Source organism: Sturnira hondurensis, unplaced genomic scaffold (genome assembly GCF_014824575.4).
Source record: "Sturnira hondurensis isolate 20B ecotype Veracruz unplaced genomic scaffold, ASM1482457v3 Scaffold0003681, whole genome shotgun sequence".
In the NCBI taxonomy this organism is placed as follows: domain Eukaryota; kingdom Metazoa; phylum Chordata; class Mammalia; order Chiroptera; family Phyllostomidae; genus Sturnira; species Sturnira hondurensis.
In genome coordinates this window covers 1,255,576-1,274,725 of record NW_028076312.1, presented here as the reverse complement: position 1 = coordinate 1,274,725, position 19,150 = coordinate 1,255,576, and the positions used below count along the sequence as shown (strand labels likewise).

General features: G+C 36.8%; 1 protein-coding gene across 16 annotated transcripts in view; it reads right to left on the bottom strand.

The window, feature by feature from the left end:
* IKZF2 (IKAROS family zinc finger 2) overlaps nt 1-19,150 on the bottom strand; it is a 145,993-nt gene that overhangs the window by 42,114 nt on the left and 84,729 nt on the right. For 14 of the 16 annotated variants that reach the window (XM_037042005.1, XM_037042011.1, XM_037042014.1 and 11 more), the window contains 2 exons: nt 14,289-14,555; nt 7,202-7,369 (listed from right to left, as the gene is read on the bottom strand). In XM_037042005.1, coding sequence (XP_036897900.1) covers nt 7,202-7,369; nt 14,289-14,555 — 435 coding nt within the window. The remainder of the gene's footprint in view (nt 1-7,201; nt 7,370-14,288; nt 14,556-19,150) is intronic. The other 2 variants (XM_037042016.1, XM_037042017.1) reach the window with 1 other exon arrangement.

Here is a 19,150-nt window from a genome sequence, read left to right as displayed (position 1 = left end):
CTACAGACAACTCCCGAATCTGGTTTGAAGACTTTGGCATTGCTGTGCTAAATAAAAGGGCAGTGCCCAGACCACTGGTCTTGGAAATGGGGTCCTGACAAGGGAAGAGTTAAACAGGGGACAGTACTATCTGATCAAACACTCAGAAGGCTCAGAATTTTGAACCCCCAAACCCTCCTGAGCCATCCTTACTAGAAGACACAGTCATCCTCACCCCGCACTCTTCCATCTAAGGAAACCAACATCATTTCCATGTAACAAGGAGACTTCCAATTTTGTCAGTTACGGCAGAAACCAAACAGAAAATGGCAATTCTTTTCAGGACTTACTCCTATTACTTTTCATTGACCTCGGGCTCATAACAAGTTAGATCCTAACAGAGTCTAAAACCAAGACCTGATCTAGGAAATGACATCCTAGTCACTGAAAGATTTACAAAACTTTGTCAGTTTGTACCAGCAGGAGTCTAGCTAACATGTAGAGGAATATAATAGATTATTTTCTAAGGTTTTTATACCAACAAAAATGAACTAAANTAAAGGATCAGGTTTCTCAGGCAGCTTTAAAAGAGTCCTTATTTACTTAAGCCTCAGGGCAAGCAAGGCTACAGACAACTCCTGAATCTGGTTTGAAGACTTTGGCATTGCTGTGCTAAATAAAAGGGCAGTGCCCAGACCACTGGTCTTGGAAATGGGGTCCTGACGAGGGAAGAGTTAAACAGGGGACGGTACTATCTGATTAAACACTCAGAAGGCTCAGAATTTTGAACCCCCAAACCCTCCTGAGCCATCCTTACTAGAAGACACAGTCATCCTCACCCCGCACTCTTCCACCTAAGGAAACCAACATCATTTCCATGTAACAAGGAGACTTCCAATTGTGTCAGTTACGGCAGAAACCAAACAGAAAATGGCAATTCTTTTCAGGACTTACTCCTATTACTTCTCATTGACCTCAGGCTCATAACAAGTTAGATCCTAACAGAGTCTAAAACCAAGACCTGATCTAGGAAATGACATCCTAGTCACTGAAAGATTTACAAAACTTTGTCGGTTTGTACCAGCAGGAGTCTAGCTAACATGTAGAAGAATATAATAGATTGTTTCTAAGGTTTTTATACCAACAAAAATGAACTAAAATGCTAGATCAGGCCACGTGTATCTAGCATTATGCACGTGGCCTGATATATATGTGCATAATGTCTATATATATGCATTCATCTGGGATTTGAGATTTAGCATATTGCCTAGAGTGAGTGGGGGTGACTAATTGCATCCTTGATTCAGTGGTGCCTTACATGATAAGAAGTTGAAACACCAAAAATTTCCTGACAGATCAAAGTGTAAAAAGTCCAAAAGCTCAAGTAAGTAAGGATATTGGAAAGCATACATCATGAATCACCCTGTTCAACCTATTCCTTACTGTACCCCTGGAAGGGCCTGTGGGATACACCCTTAACCAAATAATTACATGAGTGAGGAAAGAACCAGCGTGCTTGAAAGGTCTTTATGGTAACTGTCCTCACTAGGCTGGAGAGAACAATGACAGACGTGCAAACAGATTTGGGCCCCCTGATTTAAATGGACAGGGGTGGGCAACAGTGGGTTTACAGTTATTCATATGGAGAAAGGCATGCAGGTTCTGGTTATTACAACAGTTTGATCAGCTGTTTCCCATACTCACAACTGTAAACCTACTTTTGCCCTCCCCTATGTTTTATTTCATCAAAAATATTTCAACACGTGCACTAGCGTATTTAGGTGATTAACAGCCATACGTGGCCAGCGGCTGCCACACTGGACAGCACAGGCTTAGAACTATCACCTCTCCCAAGACAGTAACTAAAACTGAAAGATGTTGAAGTGATGATTCCTAAAACATACCCCTTTAACTGTGTCGTTTGGCCAGGTGGGGGCTGTAAGACCTAGATGGTTCTGTGGATGAGTGCCGACCCGATGACCTCATAATGCCAACTGAGGATGCACTTCTTGCTCTGGTATCTTCACTGGATCATATTAAAATAGCCCCTGACACCAGGTATGCAGCTATTAACTATTTCTTTTTAAAATAATACCTTATCAACAAAGATAATCAGAAGCAGTTTGCTTTCACAGGGCAGGAACAGCATACTTTCACTATCTTACCTTAGGGTTAGGTCAACTCTCCTCTCTTTGTCATAATATAGCCCAAAGAAATCTTGTTCATCTTGACATCTCACAGAACATCTAGCTGGAACATGGTACACTGATTGGACTTGATGAGCAGGAAGTGGTAAATACCTAAGATACCTCGGGAAGATTCATGCCGGAGGACCGGAGATAATCTCCCTGGAAAGTCCAGAGACTGTGGCCCTGGTGCAATGCTATGGGCCCAGTGGCCTAGGCCTGTTGAAATTGATCCTCTATAGCAAATGGCACATGGTTGTCCCTTGCACGTTTCATGAAGAAGAAGGCACAGATGCGGTGCATTCTTTGGACTTTGGAGAAAGACACTGCACCCTGGGTATGCTGCTCTGATGCACGTACCCGGTATTCCACAAGCTGCCAGTGCTGAGAGAGGACTGGGGCGAACAAAGGGTCTGCAGCACATACCTCTGCTATGATGAAAGCTGCCCTATGCCTTCGGCTCTAAGAGCCAGCAATGCAGTGACTTTGGAAATGTCTGTGGCTGCAAAACGTCTCTGTCAAAAGAGGTATCAGAGTGCAGAACTGTTTTTTTTTTTTAAAGAAAACACATGCGATCTTGTACTAATAGTTATTCTCCCCTGCTTTTTCAATCCTCACCTGAGGACATGCTTATTTATTTTAGAGAGAGAAGAAGGGAGGGAAAGAGAGAGGAGGAGGGAAACATCAATGTGAGAAACATCAATCAGTTCCCTCTTGCATGGGCCCCGATAGGGGACCAAATCTGCAACCTAGGTACACGCCCTCACTGGGAATTGAACCCCATGACCTTTCNCACATGCGATCTTGTACTAATAGTTATTCTCCCCTGCTTTTTCAATCCTCACCTGAGGACATGCTTATTTATTTTAGAGAGAGAAGAAGGGAGGGAAAGAGAGAGGAGGAGGGAAACATCAATGTGAGAAACATCAATCAGTTCCCTCTTGCATGGGCCCCGATAGGGGACCAAATCCGCAACCTAGGTGCACGCCCTCACTGGGAATTGAACCCCATGACCTTTCGGTTTATGGGACAATGCTTCAACCGACTGAACCATATTGGCCAGGGCTAACTATTCTCCCTCTTAAAAGTCCACCCTAACTCCATATTGGACTCTGTTTAACACTGAGAGTTCTCTGCCACTAAACTCCTGTGACTATGTGGCCCAAATGACACAAACGAATTCGGTGTTATCTGACAGTTTAATAAAGGATAAGATGTGCACAAGAGCATTTCATTGTAAATGAAACTGGGACTGCGCAGGATTTGGAAGCCACGCTAACTTCATGAGCAAGTAGCTCAGGTGTCCCCGATACCTACTGCCACTGCTCTACCATCCCTCCTCCAGCCACATGCATGGCCCTATGGGGTGTTTTCAGTGACTAATACATGGAGAATGAGGCTGTGCGGACCTAGCTGTAAACAGAGGGCATGGTATTTGGTATGAGCTGTAACCACTATGTTTCAGGCCCACTGAGGGGCGCTGGCCCCTGAAGTACAGCAGTGAAGGGATATCCTCAGCAGAATGTCAGACTCTACACCCTGCATGGAAGGAAAGCTATCTCAGGTAATGACACATGATATGGCCATATGGTCAAGGACTTGGAAGAACAAGACTGGAAAATTGGTGCTAAAGGTCTAAGTAAGAGTTATGTGAGTGAGCCTCACAGAATTGGGACAAAGCGTGATGACATGTCCCATGTGAATGCCTTCTAGAAGGTATCCACATGGAGAAGGCTCTCAGTAACCTGGACAAGAGTATCTGTGGCGTGACCCAAACCAATCAGACCATCTATTTTACAAATGTCAGTCAGACTCTTCACTTAGCTACTATTGTGCCTGCTCAAAAAAGTGGCCCACATACAAAATGACAAGGGGGAAGCTACGGTATGGACTCAACAACACAGACTTTTCCCGCTCTATGGCTGATTCACTACCACCAGTGCTGGCTTCACAGCTTTCTGAAGTGGAGACCCTAACCACCCCAGGAAGATTAACCCATCCGTTGGTAGCAGGCAGGTTACATGGGGCAGCTTGTAACATGAGGGAGGGAGAAATTTATCCTCATAGGATGTAATAAATATTCCAGATATAGATTTATGTTCCTTTCCTTCAATACTTCTGCAAGCTCCTCTATACCTGGATTTAACAGAATGTCTTCATTAAGTACCATGGTATTTCTTAAAATATTCCTTTCAACTAGGAAACACGTTTTATAGCAAAGAAAATACAGCAATGGGCTCAAACCTATATATTCCACTGTTCACGCCTCACGTTCCGTGATCCAGAATCTCCTGGCCAAATGGAGGGGTAAGATGGCCAGTGGAGCAGTCCACGTATGGCTTCCTGCTGGGAGAAGTTTGGGTGGGTTCTCTCGAATACGGTATATGCCTAATGTTGTCTCTTCCACAGCCACAGTGCATGAGTCTGATGACAAAGGGCTTAAGGTAGGAGTGGCTACAACATAAATATATCCAATAACTCATTTACAGGATTTTTCTCCCTGTGCTGAAATCTCGGGATTGGTGGTTTCGGAGACCTCAGTGCCCAGGGGAAGAACGTTTCCACCGTAGATTAGAGTTCTGGTACTGTTGTTTTGGAAGCAGAGACTACTTCCTAGCTGCCTGGGGCATCTCAAGCTGCTGAACTATAGGAAGAGAAGTGGGCCACCGGTTGTTTTTTCTGATACTAAGTGATTTGGGGTTGTTTCTGTACAATAGGGGCAAGGACAACTGCATTCAGAATTCGGGAGATTCACTGGGGCACTTATTTAAAATAAACTTGCTCAATAGTCCCGGTTATTGTAAAACAAAGGCAGGACCACAGTACTTGTAGGAATTAAGGTTTGGGTTACCCATCGGATAAAGAAACCTGTCCAGCCCAGGTGCTGAAAAGGGGGTTAAGGGCAAGCTAGGATGGGTAGTGGAAGAAGAATGCTGTGATGATCAACTTGACTTTCCTGACCAATTAGAGCAGCTAATTTTAGCAGCTTTGTTTCATGTATCATCTATTATGAAAAGCACTGGTGATGGCTAATATTTTAGATTTCAGCTGGAAGGGTGACTGAATTAATATCACCCCTTGATGATGCAGTAGCTGAATGACAACCTTCTCTCCCTCTCACGCCATTAAACTCTCTTCATTTAGCCAGTTTGAGTTTGCTGTTTATATTAGCAAAATTATGCCCTGATATATCTAGTTGCAAAATCAGCATGACTGTATTTATAGGGGCCACGATGTTTTGTAGAACCTCAAAGAAGCAATATATTTATTTATAAAATATAACATTTCACAGAAACAGCTTCAATTTATACACACAAACATTACAATTACACAGAACCACGTAAATAGTGTTAAGGGGCCAAAGCTAGTGAGAGTAACCTACTTTTGGAGGGACATCTTTCCCTCCCCTCACTTTATCACCCACCAACCAGGTGCCTCCAATGGGCCATACCTAATTTGCATACAGAAGCTAATTGAAGCTGCCCAGCTCAATCTAACACAAAAACCAAGGTGTCTTCCCTTGTGAGACACCGCCTGCAGGGAACAATCTGTGAAAAAGAACAAAAAGGAATGCAAGGAAAGAGAAATCGAGACGAATATCAAATGCCTTCCAGCGGTGTCACTAGGCATGGAACCTTCTAAGAAGATAGCAATCACCAGGTAAAGAAACATGTGTACACTAAACTATAATATTAAAAGCAGCACAATTTTTTAAAACATATGATATTTAAAGTTATTTTTGCCTCAACTTCATGTAATAGATATGTTCATGAAAAGCTATGTTTTGTATAATTCTTGGACAATGTGATAACATGTTAATAAACCAGTGTACATGGCTAGCCAAAAAAAGTTGTCATGTCTTAAAAATCTTTAGATAATGATTTTTATAATAAAAACACCACTTTCAGATATAGTTTTCACAGCCTAATTTCAACATATAATATAAAATGTCATAGTTGGAAATAAGTTAATTACTTTGAGCCAGAAAGTAAAATATATAAGGTATTTTGTTTTAATGCCTGCATTAATTTCATTTTTCTGTAACTGCCCCAAATTTGAGTTAATATCTAAATAGTTTTACATATTTCACATTCATGTTAATAGACAAGGTAAAACTTTAAGACTTAATAGGAAAAATATAAAGAAAGACAATACAGGCGTTACCTCACAGTCCACAGGACTCTCTAACACATGTGTCAGTGTAGGTGAACACATCACTTTCATCATAACTTTATAACAAAATTAAATGTTAATGTCAGTAGAAATAGAAGAAGCATATACAACTAGCTTGAGAGCATTCTATATTCATTTCCCCCCTTAAGTTCTTGGTTATGGCAATTCATGCTAAAAGTCAAATCAGAATCATTCAAATTTCGAATCATTCCTTCTCTTTTAGGTACTATATTTTGGCACTTAAAAAAATCAAATGTATTCCATATTTTTAATGATGATTTATGATATAGAGAACAACTGCAGAAAGCATCCAGTGACTACTATTTGAGAGTTAAAAAAACAACAGCAAGAGTTAAAGGGAAATACAGTATATTCCAATAGCCAATTTTCTAATGAGCATAATATTTTCAAGTTTAAAAATAGCAATATTTGACTGCCCACTGAGGTCCCAGACTGGGTGCTGTAATCAGTCAAAAATAATAATAAAAATGACAGCTTTCATCTCAATGAAAAGTAACATCAGTATATAAAAATGGTATTTCCCATTATCTTGAATTACTCACAATTATTGAGTTAATAATTTTAAAATTTAAAAAAAAAACAGAGAAAACTTATATCACAGCTGTTTTCTTACTTCAGTGGCTTGAAATAAGACACTTCAGTTGACAGTGCTCCTTCTGCCGAATCCATAAGGCCCACATGCCCCTTGCAACGTTTTTCAGTTTTTCAATGTACACAAATAAAAATACTGTCTGGGTCATTCCTAGCTCTGCACCAGAGCTGTAAGTGACTTTGTCTTATCTACAGCCCTCTCCGGGACTCTAACATCTTAGCCTTCGTCTCCAAGCGTTGCTGCCACTTACCAGAGTGGGTCCTGAGGTGTCCTGTGAGGGCATCCCTTCTCCTACACGCATAGCTACAGAAAGGACATTTGAACGGCTTCTCTCCAGAGTGTAACTTTATGTGTCTCAGAAGATTGCCCTTCTGAGTAAAAGAAGCTCCACACTGGTTACAGTGGAAGGGACGTTCACCTGAGGAAAGGAAAAGAGATGAGAAAGGCCAAGAGGTCACATGCAAGGGTCTAAGTCGCCATACACTGTTAACTAGAGCCAGTCCTTGGTGCTGAGAATATTCGCCTCCCTTCTAGGTCTTCTAAATGTTTACCTTCCTAGAATTTGCTTTTCAAATCTAAAGTCTCAAGCTTTAGGGCGAGTGTTGTTTTCTGCCTTCAAATAAATTTTACAGAATTCCTGTCACTGACTCAAAAGAATAACAGTAATAGAAATGACAAGTGATTGAACTAGGTGCCATCACTTTATTGATGTTATTGGTTGCTTTATATATATAATATTTCAGTCCTTATAATGATATATCTAATCAGGTATCTATAGTTTTAATTTATAAATGAAAGAACTGAAGTTCAAGTATCAAAGTATCTGATGACAGTCACAGAGTTAAGAAGTACTCAAGCAGATAATTGATTCTTGTTCAGATTGACTACATCTTGCTCTCCTTAACTGTACCATGCTCTCTTAAAAATAATATAAATTTTGAGTTGAAAGGTAGCTTTAGTCTAATTCTCTCATTTAGCTGATAATTTTCTTGTCAGTTGGACAAGAGGCTCAGTGAATGAACCAGGCTGCAAAGCCCGTTACCACAAAACCTCCAGGTACAGCCCAGGCCTCTCAGTTCTCCTGGTCTTGGTAAGGGCCTTGGCAAAACTTCCTTATACAATTCAGGAATACCCAAGACAATGATTCATTCAGGCATTTCTCTTTGTTGTGAAAATCATTTGCCTGATAGGCATTTTCCCTCCTATTACTGATATTGCTATAAAACCGTTTCGCCATAATGATCAGTTCAGTCTGTTGTCATCCCCGGCTGACATCACCAACCATAATGTTGACGAAGCAGTAAAATGGGCACGTGAATAGAACTCAGCTAATCAAACCATGAAGAAAATACTATCACTTAAGTTTGTCTGTTTCCAAAGACAGACATGCAACATATTGTAAATTAATAAATAGTGTAAATATAGCATATTAAAGCTCAAAGTTGAGAATAAAAATAAAATTTGAAAAACAATTCAATTTTGACTGAACTGGACCATTTTTGTACTTGAAGTTAGATAATTATTACAATTTTAATAGTTTAAAATGTTTTGAACTGAATTGTCATATTTTATATATCTAACTGAAACATTTACAATAATAGTGAATAATAAAACCATGTATTTTGGTGGGACTTTTTAACATATAGTTTATTGATATGTTATTACAGTTGCCCCATTTGAATGCAAACTCATTGAAAAAAAGGAATCTGAAATTCATAAAGAAACTAAACTGGCCTCGTTCTAACAGCTGCCACCGCATATTCTATCATACAGATTTGATATAAGTGCAAAAGAAATTAAAAATGGGTAAATGAGGTGTATCTCAAATTTTGCCATACTTGCTCATTTTGAAATTTAATAAGATACACACCCAAAAATTGTGATTTCTCTGTATGTAGCGAAAGTTAAGTTTTTTTCTTAACAAATCTGGAGATCTCATGAACTAAGTTTACAAAATGTTCTACGATGATGTATTAGGTTGAAGAAATCATTTGTCATGTTAAAGTTGCCTCATATTTAACCTTAATTAACTTTTTTGATTCATTTGCTAAAACTGACAAATTAAAAATCAACACTAAATAAGTTTTTAAAAAATACAAAAACTGACAAATTAAATCAACACTAAGTAAGTTTTAAAAAGATACTTGACCTAAAACCTCTCATAAAGTCTTAAAAATAGTCAACAATTTAAAATAAATATAATTTGGTAAACTTTTTTTATTTTACACATACATATGCACACACGAACACACATATGACAAACATATAAACTTAAGTCTTGGACTTTTTTCCCAATGGAATAGCATTCCACAACTTTAAAATCCGGGTTTTCTGCTACCCACACTTGACATAGAAAAAGTAATAAAAAGGAAGAAGGAGGCACTTTCTTCATGAAATTAACTTTTTAAATAGTAGGAAAATAGCAAATTTAAATTATAATTTTCACTCCAAATATTTTATTTTTTTACTTTGATTTTACTTTTGAAATCTGTCTATGCAGGGTTTCCCAGACAAGTAAGAAATCAGTGTGCAAGAACTTTAAAATGAGTTAAATTAGGGTAGCGAACAAAAACATCTGAAATCATGTTTGCTTTTGGAAAACCCTAAGCAGGTCAATCAGATTTTCTTGATCAACTCCTACAACTGAAATATTTTAAGATCCCCAATTTAGAGAACTGATTTTATTATTCAATATAATGCTCAAATAAAAACTAAAAAAATAATAAGAATGATCTTTTAAAATAATCTTTAAATTCATCTAATTGAATGTATGGGACTAATGACAGGGTGATTTAGTTTTTACATTTGCGAAATATTCCAGATCCCTTCAACTACTATTAAAATAAGAACTGCTTCTGGATGTATATAACCATCCTTAAAGGAACAGGAGAAACAAAAAGGGGTCTAGGTGTGTCAGGAAATCTTGCCACATTGCTGAGTGCACAAGAATTAGTGTGGAGGCATTTGCTGTGCTTCCCTGGCCTTGGGAACTAAAGAAAGAAGCATGCTGAGGGTGAAGGGGGCGCGCTCCCACCTCGGATGGAGAGGAGAGGCAATGTTAACAATGCACTTGGATTTCAATCAGATGAATCTTTGAGGAATACAGATCTACTTTACGTGAATTGTCTAGATTTCAAAAACTTCTTGGATGATAATTCTATAGCTTTACTCATTTCGGGCTGAAATATGCTTAACTACTCTTCATTTCTTGATTTATGTAAATAATACTTTTTTTCCCACAACCCTCTATTTTTTTGCATGTGTTCCACACTAACTCTAGTTGGAGTTACCCTGAAAACCCTTAGCGGCACAACTACTAGAGTCAAAGATGAAAACAGAGTTTAACTTGTAAGATTTCTTTTTAGTATATGTCATTATACTCTAGGAATAATCCATATACAGGAGTCATATCCAAATCTGTTCGATAGCAAATCAAAAATAAGTAGATTGACTAATTCTTTTCTAAAAAGCCATTCCTATAAAATGTGAGCAATCCATTTATTAAATGATTTGGAGTTTATCTATCTGAGGCATTACAGATGTGTGTAAAATTATTTGAAAATTAAGTAAAAAGTTCAGTTAGCTATCTGTATTTTCTATGTAACTTGAAATAACTCATCTCAATGATTTCATTTTTAATAATCTGTTTTTCTTTAGTAAACAGACTAAGTCAATGGGTCCTTTTTAAGTCAGTTGAGACCTTGAATGAAAAAAAACTAGTAATGTTCTTCTTCAGATGAAAATAAAAGCCAAGCTCTGCCCTGGCTGGTGTAGCTCAGTGGATTGAGCACGGGCCTGTGAAGCAAAGGGTCACAGGTTCGGTTCCCAGTCAGGGCACATGCCTGGGTTGCAGGCCAGGTCCCCAGTGGGGTACACATGAGATGCAACCACACATTGATGTTTCTCTCCCACTCTTTCTCCTTCCCTTCCCCTCTCTCTAAAAATAAATATATAAAATATTTTTTAAAAAGAAAATAAAAGCCAATCTCAGGGAAATCTCACAAATTTATGAAACACATTAGTGACACCATGGAGTAATTACATTTAAAAAATTAAGAAGGCTATTGCATCTATGAGTAACCCTCCTGTAAGTGGGTATAAAAGTCTGGATTAACTACTCTGAATCCATCCTCATTCTGTTTTTTTAAATAAATTTATCTATTAATATCATCAAGGACCCTTTTTAGTTATTCACTGGATGAAGTTATCTATATGCTTATAATGGAATAAATAAATTATATTTCAATATTTTAGGTACTTTCATAAACACTGGAATGCAGGTGTACATGCATCAATTTGCTATGCTGAATCACAACAGAGGGTGTCCCTGTGTTGAAGGGAACAACAGCCTGTGAATGTGAAAAGTTCCAAGCACCTGGAGAGAGGGCCTGGGAGCAAGAGAATGGCTCCACCAAGCTGAAATGTCCAAAATACAGTGCTGAAAACTTGAAGTTATGAAGATGGGAGGCTCTCCCCATACAGGGGCAAATTTAAGAATACTCCATATTATTATGTTTATATCAGTCTGTGTTTAGGTATGCATGAGCTAACTTATTGCCCCTAGTTTCTCTCCTTGTAGTCCCAGCAAAGAGTGCCTGGGGTACCAGATGACAATATTACCTGATTACCTACTAAAGTAACAACACCAAAGTAACACCAACCCATTCATGAGATACTGGAATTGGCACTTCAGTGAAACAGAAGTGAATTTGATCTGATGCTCCATGTTATTGAATGAATTGGTTGGTTGCGTATCTTTTTCACTATGAATGTTATATTAGGTAGTTTTTGAGCTAAAAACACAGAAACATATGGTTCCCCCAAAGGCTTGATAAACATTTAAGACAGTGCCTTTTATACCAGCTCTAAATCACTGGTGAGAGGTGGAAGTTCTAAAGTGAACCCCATAGTTCATGGTATTAAGGAGAAAACATTTGGTGAATGGATTCTGACTGCATATTTCCCATCTAGTTTAAATTCAAGAAATATAAGTAGATATTCTATTCTGGTACTAAAATGGAGTAGAAAATGTCATGACCCACTCAGGTGCATAAACGGGGTCAGCAGAAATATGTATAAAAATAGCTAATTTAAAAATATATCACAATTTCAAGGTCCACAATGTGGTAGATATCCCAAGCCTCTCTAGGAATGACTATAACTTTAACAAAACCTTCCCTATTTGAGGAATGTGTAAGAATTTTTATAATACTCTGGTAAATATTCATTAACAGTAAAAAGTTCATACAGTTGCAAGAGTACTTTGGTATATTTAATCCATTCTCCTTGCCTTTACTAGATGAGTGAATCTCCCAGGACTTATGGAAATCTTCATAACTATTTAGAAATATTTTCCATACTAATTAAAAGATTTCAGAATCAAAATAATTCAACTCTACTACAGTAGTAAATACCAAATGACAGTAGAGTAGGTAATTATTACTGTTTACAAACCAACAATCCTCACGAAAATCGCTGCAGACAGTGAAACACTGATTAACCTAAATTTTCAAAAGGGCTTCCTCAGGTTCTTTGAATTTTCTTAACTTAGACCACAAAAGGTTTATTAGAATTTTACAAAAATTGTTTTTGGTATACTTGTCAGCCTCAAAATGAATACCATAGACAACTCAACTGGAAAGTCATTAGATTGATTTTGTTTATAGTTTGTATGTTTTCGATGGGAGAAGTTAAACCTCTGAATTGGTATCATCTCCCTCTGTGTAATCAGCCGGAGATAATGAATACATTATAACTTAGTGCAATTCTTCTTTTAGAACTGCAGTTAGAATGATTTCACCGGCATAGACTCATTATTTTATAGTTTTTTCTTTTTTATCTTATCAAATATGGTATCTAATCTTGATCTTTTAATTCTATGAGACATTTTTAAAAATTAAAGAAAAAATTTTACTAGAATATGAATTTTACTATAAAATTGTAAATATAAATGATTTAAGAGAAAATTCAAAACAAAAAGCAAAAATGTTACTGCTTGGATGGTTGGAATAATCTTTAATCCTTATAAAGTTGATGATTTTGATTAAAATAACACTGATTTTAACATGTAACTTCTCACTATAATTTTTAAGATCTTATTAGCCTTATAGTAATACCTCATCATAAAATGTAGGTTACCAAGCATAGCATATTTGAAGAAGCCCATGCTGGGTACCATGAAACTGGCCCCAGCCTCACATTACCCTTCACAAGGGACAATGGATAAATCACTTGACCCTTTTGGGCTTCAGTTTCCTCCAGTGTAAATGAGAGGAAGTTTAGACTAGACACTTTAATGTGCCTTGTATCTCTCATGTTTTAAGTACCTACTTATCAAATCGATTATTTACACATCAATATTTTAAATCAATGTCTTTATTATAGTTTATTTTTCTTCCAGAAGAGTCTTATATTTTTAAAGCTCTGAGTATGTTAGTTATTAGTATTTTTCTAAATAATACTACTTTGTATTATAGTTAAAACTAGCATTATTTTAAAATCAATTTTCATATGAACTTGAAAATTTTTTGAGAGGTCTCTGTCTACCACAATCAAATCGCTGATTTTTTAAAAAATTTTTAAATTGTTTGCCAAAGGATGTATACAGATTTAAATAAGGCCTTCTTATTTGGCTGGTTTCGCGCATGACTGAAGTCTTCTAGACTTTTCATATACTTTTAGTATATATTAAATGAATCAGAGGTCTTTTTCCTCCCCCTATTTCATGATTACAGGTTCTACCTGAATACCCACCACCCTTTGATGAACCTACCCTACCTATGTCCTTGCAGGATTTATGATAAAAAATACAGGAAGCTGGAAAAATCCTCAAACTAGGGAAAATAAGTATCTGCGTGTCACAGAGACCCATGGTAGCAAAGATTGATTGGAAATTGTATTCCAGGAAATTAACTAGATAAGGTGAAAATGATCCACCCCTATATAAATGCATGAGTAACATCTCAGAGTATAAACTCTTACCCTGAAAACTGTATTACCTGCCCATGGGTAAGGTAAAATATGTATAGCAATCCAAAAAGATTAAGTTGCACAATGCAATTCTCCTCTACCTTTTTGAACCCTTATCATATTATTGCTATATTAAGAACTGTGGAAACTGAATCCTAAACTTCTTTCCTGATATGCTATTCAGATTTGAAGGCTGGAAGTCAAGACCCAGGCTACGCTCTGCTTTTCAGCAATCCAATACTAGCAGAATTCTGAAAAGGTAATTTCACCATTGCCACCCCTGAATAAAAAGGAAAGAGAATAGATGTCAGGTAATATCAACATCAGATGTCACAGGCAGTCATCAGGTTATTCTTTCAGCTGCTTACCAGTGTGACTCCTTTTATGTACCATAAGCACATTGGGCCCAATGCAAACCATGCCACAGACGTCACATTTCAGTTTACCATTCGGAAGCCGGATTCCTCCCTCGCCTTGAAGCTCCTGGACTTTCCTGTTGTCGGCCACCTCGCTGCTTTCAATTAGGGGTTCTTCTAGGCTGCTGCCCTCATCATGTCCCCTGATATCATCTTCACGGCTCAGGGGTTTCCTGTCACACTCTTCATCACTCTGCATTTCTAGCTTTACTGAATTTGCTGTAATTTAAAAAGAAGCAAGGAGACGTGTTAATGCATGCTATGTTGTCACCTACACCTCTCTTCCACCTACCGCCATTCTATTAACATGGTTGGAGATTGCTGTAGAAAGTAAAACATAGTCCATCACCAATGCAATGTTAACACACACTGTACTCTGAGATTTTAGAAAAAGCTTTGGCATGAAGGTGAAGATGGATTAGGAAAGCTCTCTGTGAACAGAACCAAATTTATTTCTACACACATTTCCTTCTTTTTTTCCTTATTTTTAAATTAAATGTATTGGGGTGACACTGATAAATAAGATTGTATAGGTTTCAAGTGTACGATTCTATGATGCATCATGTATGACTGCACTATGTGCTCACCACCCAAGCCAAACCTTCTTCTGTTACGATATATTTGACCCCCTTTGCCCTCATTATCCATGCCTCCGCCCCTCTTCCCTCTCATGGCCACCATACTATTGTCTGTGTCTATGAGTTTTCATTTGTTTGTTTTTATTATTTGTTCATTTGTTTTGTTCAGTTTGAATCCTATAAATGAGTGAAATCAGTTATATACTTTAAAGCAAGTCTCCAAATATTGGGTTGGCCAAAAAGTTGGTTGTTTTTTCCATATGATGCCTCTACTAGAGCTTAGTTGTCTTTAACTTCATTAGAAACAATTGTGTTAGATTTACTGTGACAGCTGTCATATCAGTGTGCATTTTTAAAAAAAACATTGAAATCGGTGAATTGAAAACCAGTGTGCATTAAAAAAAACATCAGCCATTTAATTTAAATACTGAAGTTGGAAGAAGATACACAACATTGTTGGCATATTATATTTTATTATTTCAAGAAAGGGAAAAATGCAATTGAAACACAAAAATTGATTTCTGTATATGGAGAAAGTGCCGTGGCTGATCAAATGCATCAAAAGTGGTTTACAAAGTTTCTTGGTCCTATTGATATTTCGGCCAAGCAATTATTGGCCATGGGGCTCTCTTATACAGTTTAGCAGCACCCCTGGCCTCTACCTACTAGAAGCCAATAGCAGGAGATGGCTTACATGCTCAAAATATCCAAGTCAATAAAGCTATTGGTGAAAATGAAAAATGTGTCTTTTATTTTACAGAAAAAACATGATGGATTTTTTGGCCAACCCAATAATTCTGGTGTTGGCTTTTGAGTTTGTCGTTAAGGCTACTGAGACTGAGACAGGATTGTGGAAGAGAGACGATTAGATATTTCTTACTCTTAATATAACAATCATTTTACACACACACATACACGTACTTCTTAGTCTGTGTTTTACATCAGAGTACATGTGTAAACCTGTCTCTGAAGGGAGCAAGAGAAACAAGTTGGGATCTTAATCCAGCAAATGTCTTAGACACATGGAAGTACACTACCGAGGCAAATGTCCTAAAAATCAGACTAAAAACATATATTCAGTTAAGAGCTGTGTAAAGCATTCCTGTAAAAGCATTCCTGCTTTTTTACTCTCTATGAAGAAAGTTCTCCATGGAACATATTAGCCTGCAAATCAAAGGATTTCAGCTTTAAAATGTGCACACCGAAAAGCAATGAATGACAGGAATGGCGTGGCATGCATGCACGCACTTGTGGCTGCGAAGAAATTTAATGCGTCCTGTTTGCTTTTTTTGGATCATCCCACAGAAAAGTTAGAATTTGGTTAGCACAGCCCTCTTTCTGGATTGCTGACAAAGTCTTTTCACAAAGCAAAAGCAAGTTTTCAATGAATACCAGCTATTTATCCAGTAATCCTGATCACTTCTTAAGAAATCATATCAAAGTTACTGAGCAAAATAAATTATTTGGTATTGCTTGACTAGAGGAAACATTTTCACAAAAAGGAAGTTCTTTTCACTGCAATTGTTTTCTTAGAGAAACCACACATTCTGTGATTTGCTATTGGTACTAATGATGGGTAGTGCTACCAAAATGGCGCTTCCTCTGTGCCCTCCTTGGAACACCCCTCCCAACTGGAGGCAGTGTGTACAATGAGGAGATCCCAGGATTTAGCCAGGAGAACGTGGCTCTAGTACTAGCTTTGACATTTACTAGCAGTATGCTCTTAAACTAATTCTTTAAGCTCTGAATCTTAGATCTTTCGTTTGCAAAGTGGAGATGAATTCGGACTACAGGATAGTTTAAAAAGAATAGTTTAGCTATTAAGAATGAGGGTCCTGTAACCTGGATTTGAATACTAGCAATGGCACTTAGTACAAGCAGCGTCACTTTCTGCAAGTTACAAATGGGGATGATAATGGTCCTTACTTCCTAGAGTTGTGAGCATTCAATGAGTAAATATAAAAAATGAGGTTGACTGTTATTTTCTCTGGACTGACAGTGCTCTATTCCATAAGGTTTTTGTGCAAATTAATTAATTTATAGGATGTAAACGACTCTGAGGTTTAAAAGGGATATATAGGCTTTCTGGGCCCATTTGAAATGAATATTCAAAATAGTACATATTTGCTAGAACTGAAATAGAATGGTAAACTTTAGTAATTGTCTCTCACTCTAAAGAACTATGTATGCACTTACAAGGCTAATGTAATATAGACATCATTCACACAGGAAAACATATATAGATCACTGCAAAAAAAGGGGGGGAGTGTAGAAAAACAAATGGGGAAAACTTTTTTGCGAAGCTGTTAAAAACAAATTATCTCAATTTAGTCTATATCTTAATGAATATTTTCTTTGCCACTATTACATTTTGAAAATTTTAAAAAATAATTAAAAACCCTAATATAGACCATTTAAAAACAAAATGTACAATGTTATTTCATATAATCATAGGCCTCACACTTGTAAAAATCATCCACCTCAACCAATAAGAAAGAAGGGCCAAAACTGAATTTGCTTAATAAAATTGGTTGACTCAATGATTTTTAAAGTACCTGGTATTTGCCTAATACTTCGCTATTATTATGAAGGTTTAAAACAAAAAGCTGAAAATATTATCTTAAATAAGAAATTCACATTAATAGGATAGTCTATACACAGATAAAGATCATTAACATAGTTCATGAATAAGAAGAGTCCAGGAAATATTTAACAAATGTAGATTATTTGGTTATGTAATAGATTTGTTGACCTGAACAGCACCTAAATGTGAAGAGGCTTTTCCTTAGGAACTGGGCATTTGCCCCTTTTACTCCATATCGTAACCAAGTTCTCACCTTGGTGAGATGGCAAAGATTTGCCATGTCTAGCAAATAATGCTTTCAAATAATGAAATTCTTTATTTTTAAGAGTTGGGAGGAAAAGGTAATTTTTTATATGCATAATGAAATATAGTCAATTGATAATTAATTCTGAGTTACAAAATTGAAAGAATAAATTCTAGCCTCATCCTTAGCATTTGGTTTTCACAGATAACCCTATCATTTTTAAATGTTAAGTTTTGAAAATATCATAGTAGTAACCTGATCCTAAAATATCATTATTAAAATGATATAATCTAAATTAAACATTTTACAATTTAAAGCTTGATGTTTAGTATAACTTGATTCTATTAACCCTTACACAAATTATTTCATTTCTTAGCCAGAAAAATAATGCAAAAGTATTATGATTTATTTGCACTATTTGAGAGAATGCATATTGATTGAGGTTATGAAATGTAAAAAAAATGCTTTCTAGATTAATTACTATCAAATTAGGAATTTATTTCTGTTTAGTTTCCAAAATACATTTTTCATTTTTTTTATTTTTAAAGGAAGCAAATACTAGGAAATTAATGAAATATTTGTTTCATACTGCTGAAAAGCTAGCTAAAATATCATTCTTTACTTAAAAACTGGGGAAAGTCATTAGGGTATGATGTTTAAAGGGATTTTTATATGCTTGGTTTCTGTTGTGTAAGAATTCAAGGGGACACTAAGGATCACTATTACTCACAGCACCAATTTCTCCCTGTCTATGCCACAATACTAGAATGGTGTTATATACACTAACTGAATCAGTATGTCTACTGACTGAAGTTCCTTCTGAGTACATATATCTCTCTCTCTTAGACGTTTGAAACAGAAACAATAAATATGATTAAATCCATTTTAACAGCCCAGCAGCTGTTTAAATAATGTATTAGAAAAACAAACTGCCCTCAAAACACTTTTGTAGAGCACGGTTATTTACTAAGAACTTCCAGACAGTCTAAATAATTCAAGTAAAAGCATCACAACAAATATTATCTCAGGTATGTTCAGTTTTTTCAAATTTCCTCAACAAAATTCCACACAATATAACACTTTATTTAACTGTGAATAAGTAAATGGGTAGATTATGAAAAAGGTCTGCCCCACAACACTCTTAAAGTGTCCATCTATAAATGGGCGACAAGTCCAGACACTGGCGGTTGCCGAGCACAGCAGAGCCATTGTGGGCAGCACTCTACGTCAGTGCACCACATTACCTCGCCTCACTTTTTTTCATCTCCACTCTCTTCTCTTTTCAATATGGTTAGCTTATGTATTTTAAAAACCCATTAGGAAAATTAGATTAAGACTGTGCTGATTTCTGTAATACTGTTATTATTCTGAGAATAGTGTGTAGTAGAAAGTTACCCTGCACCCAAAG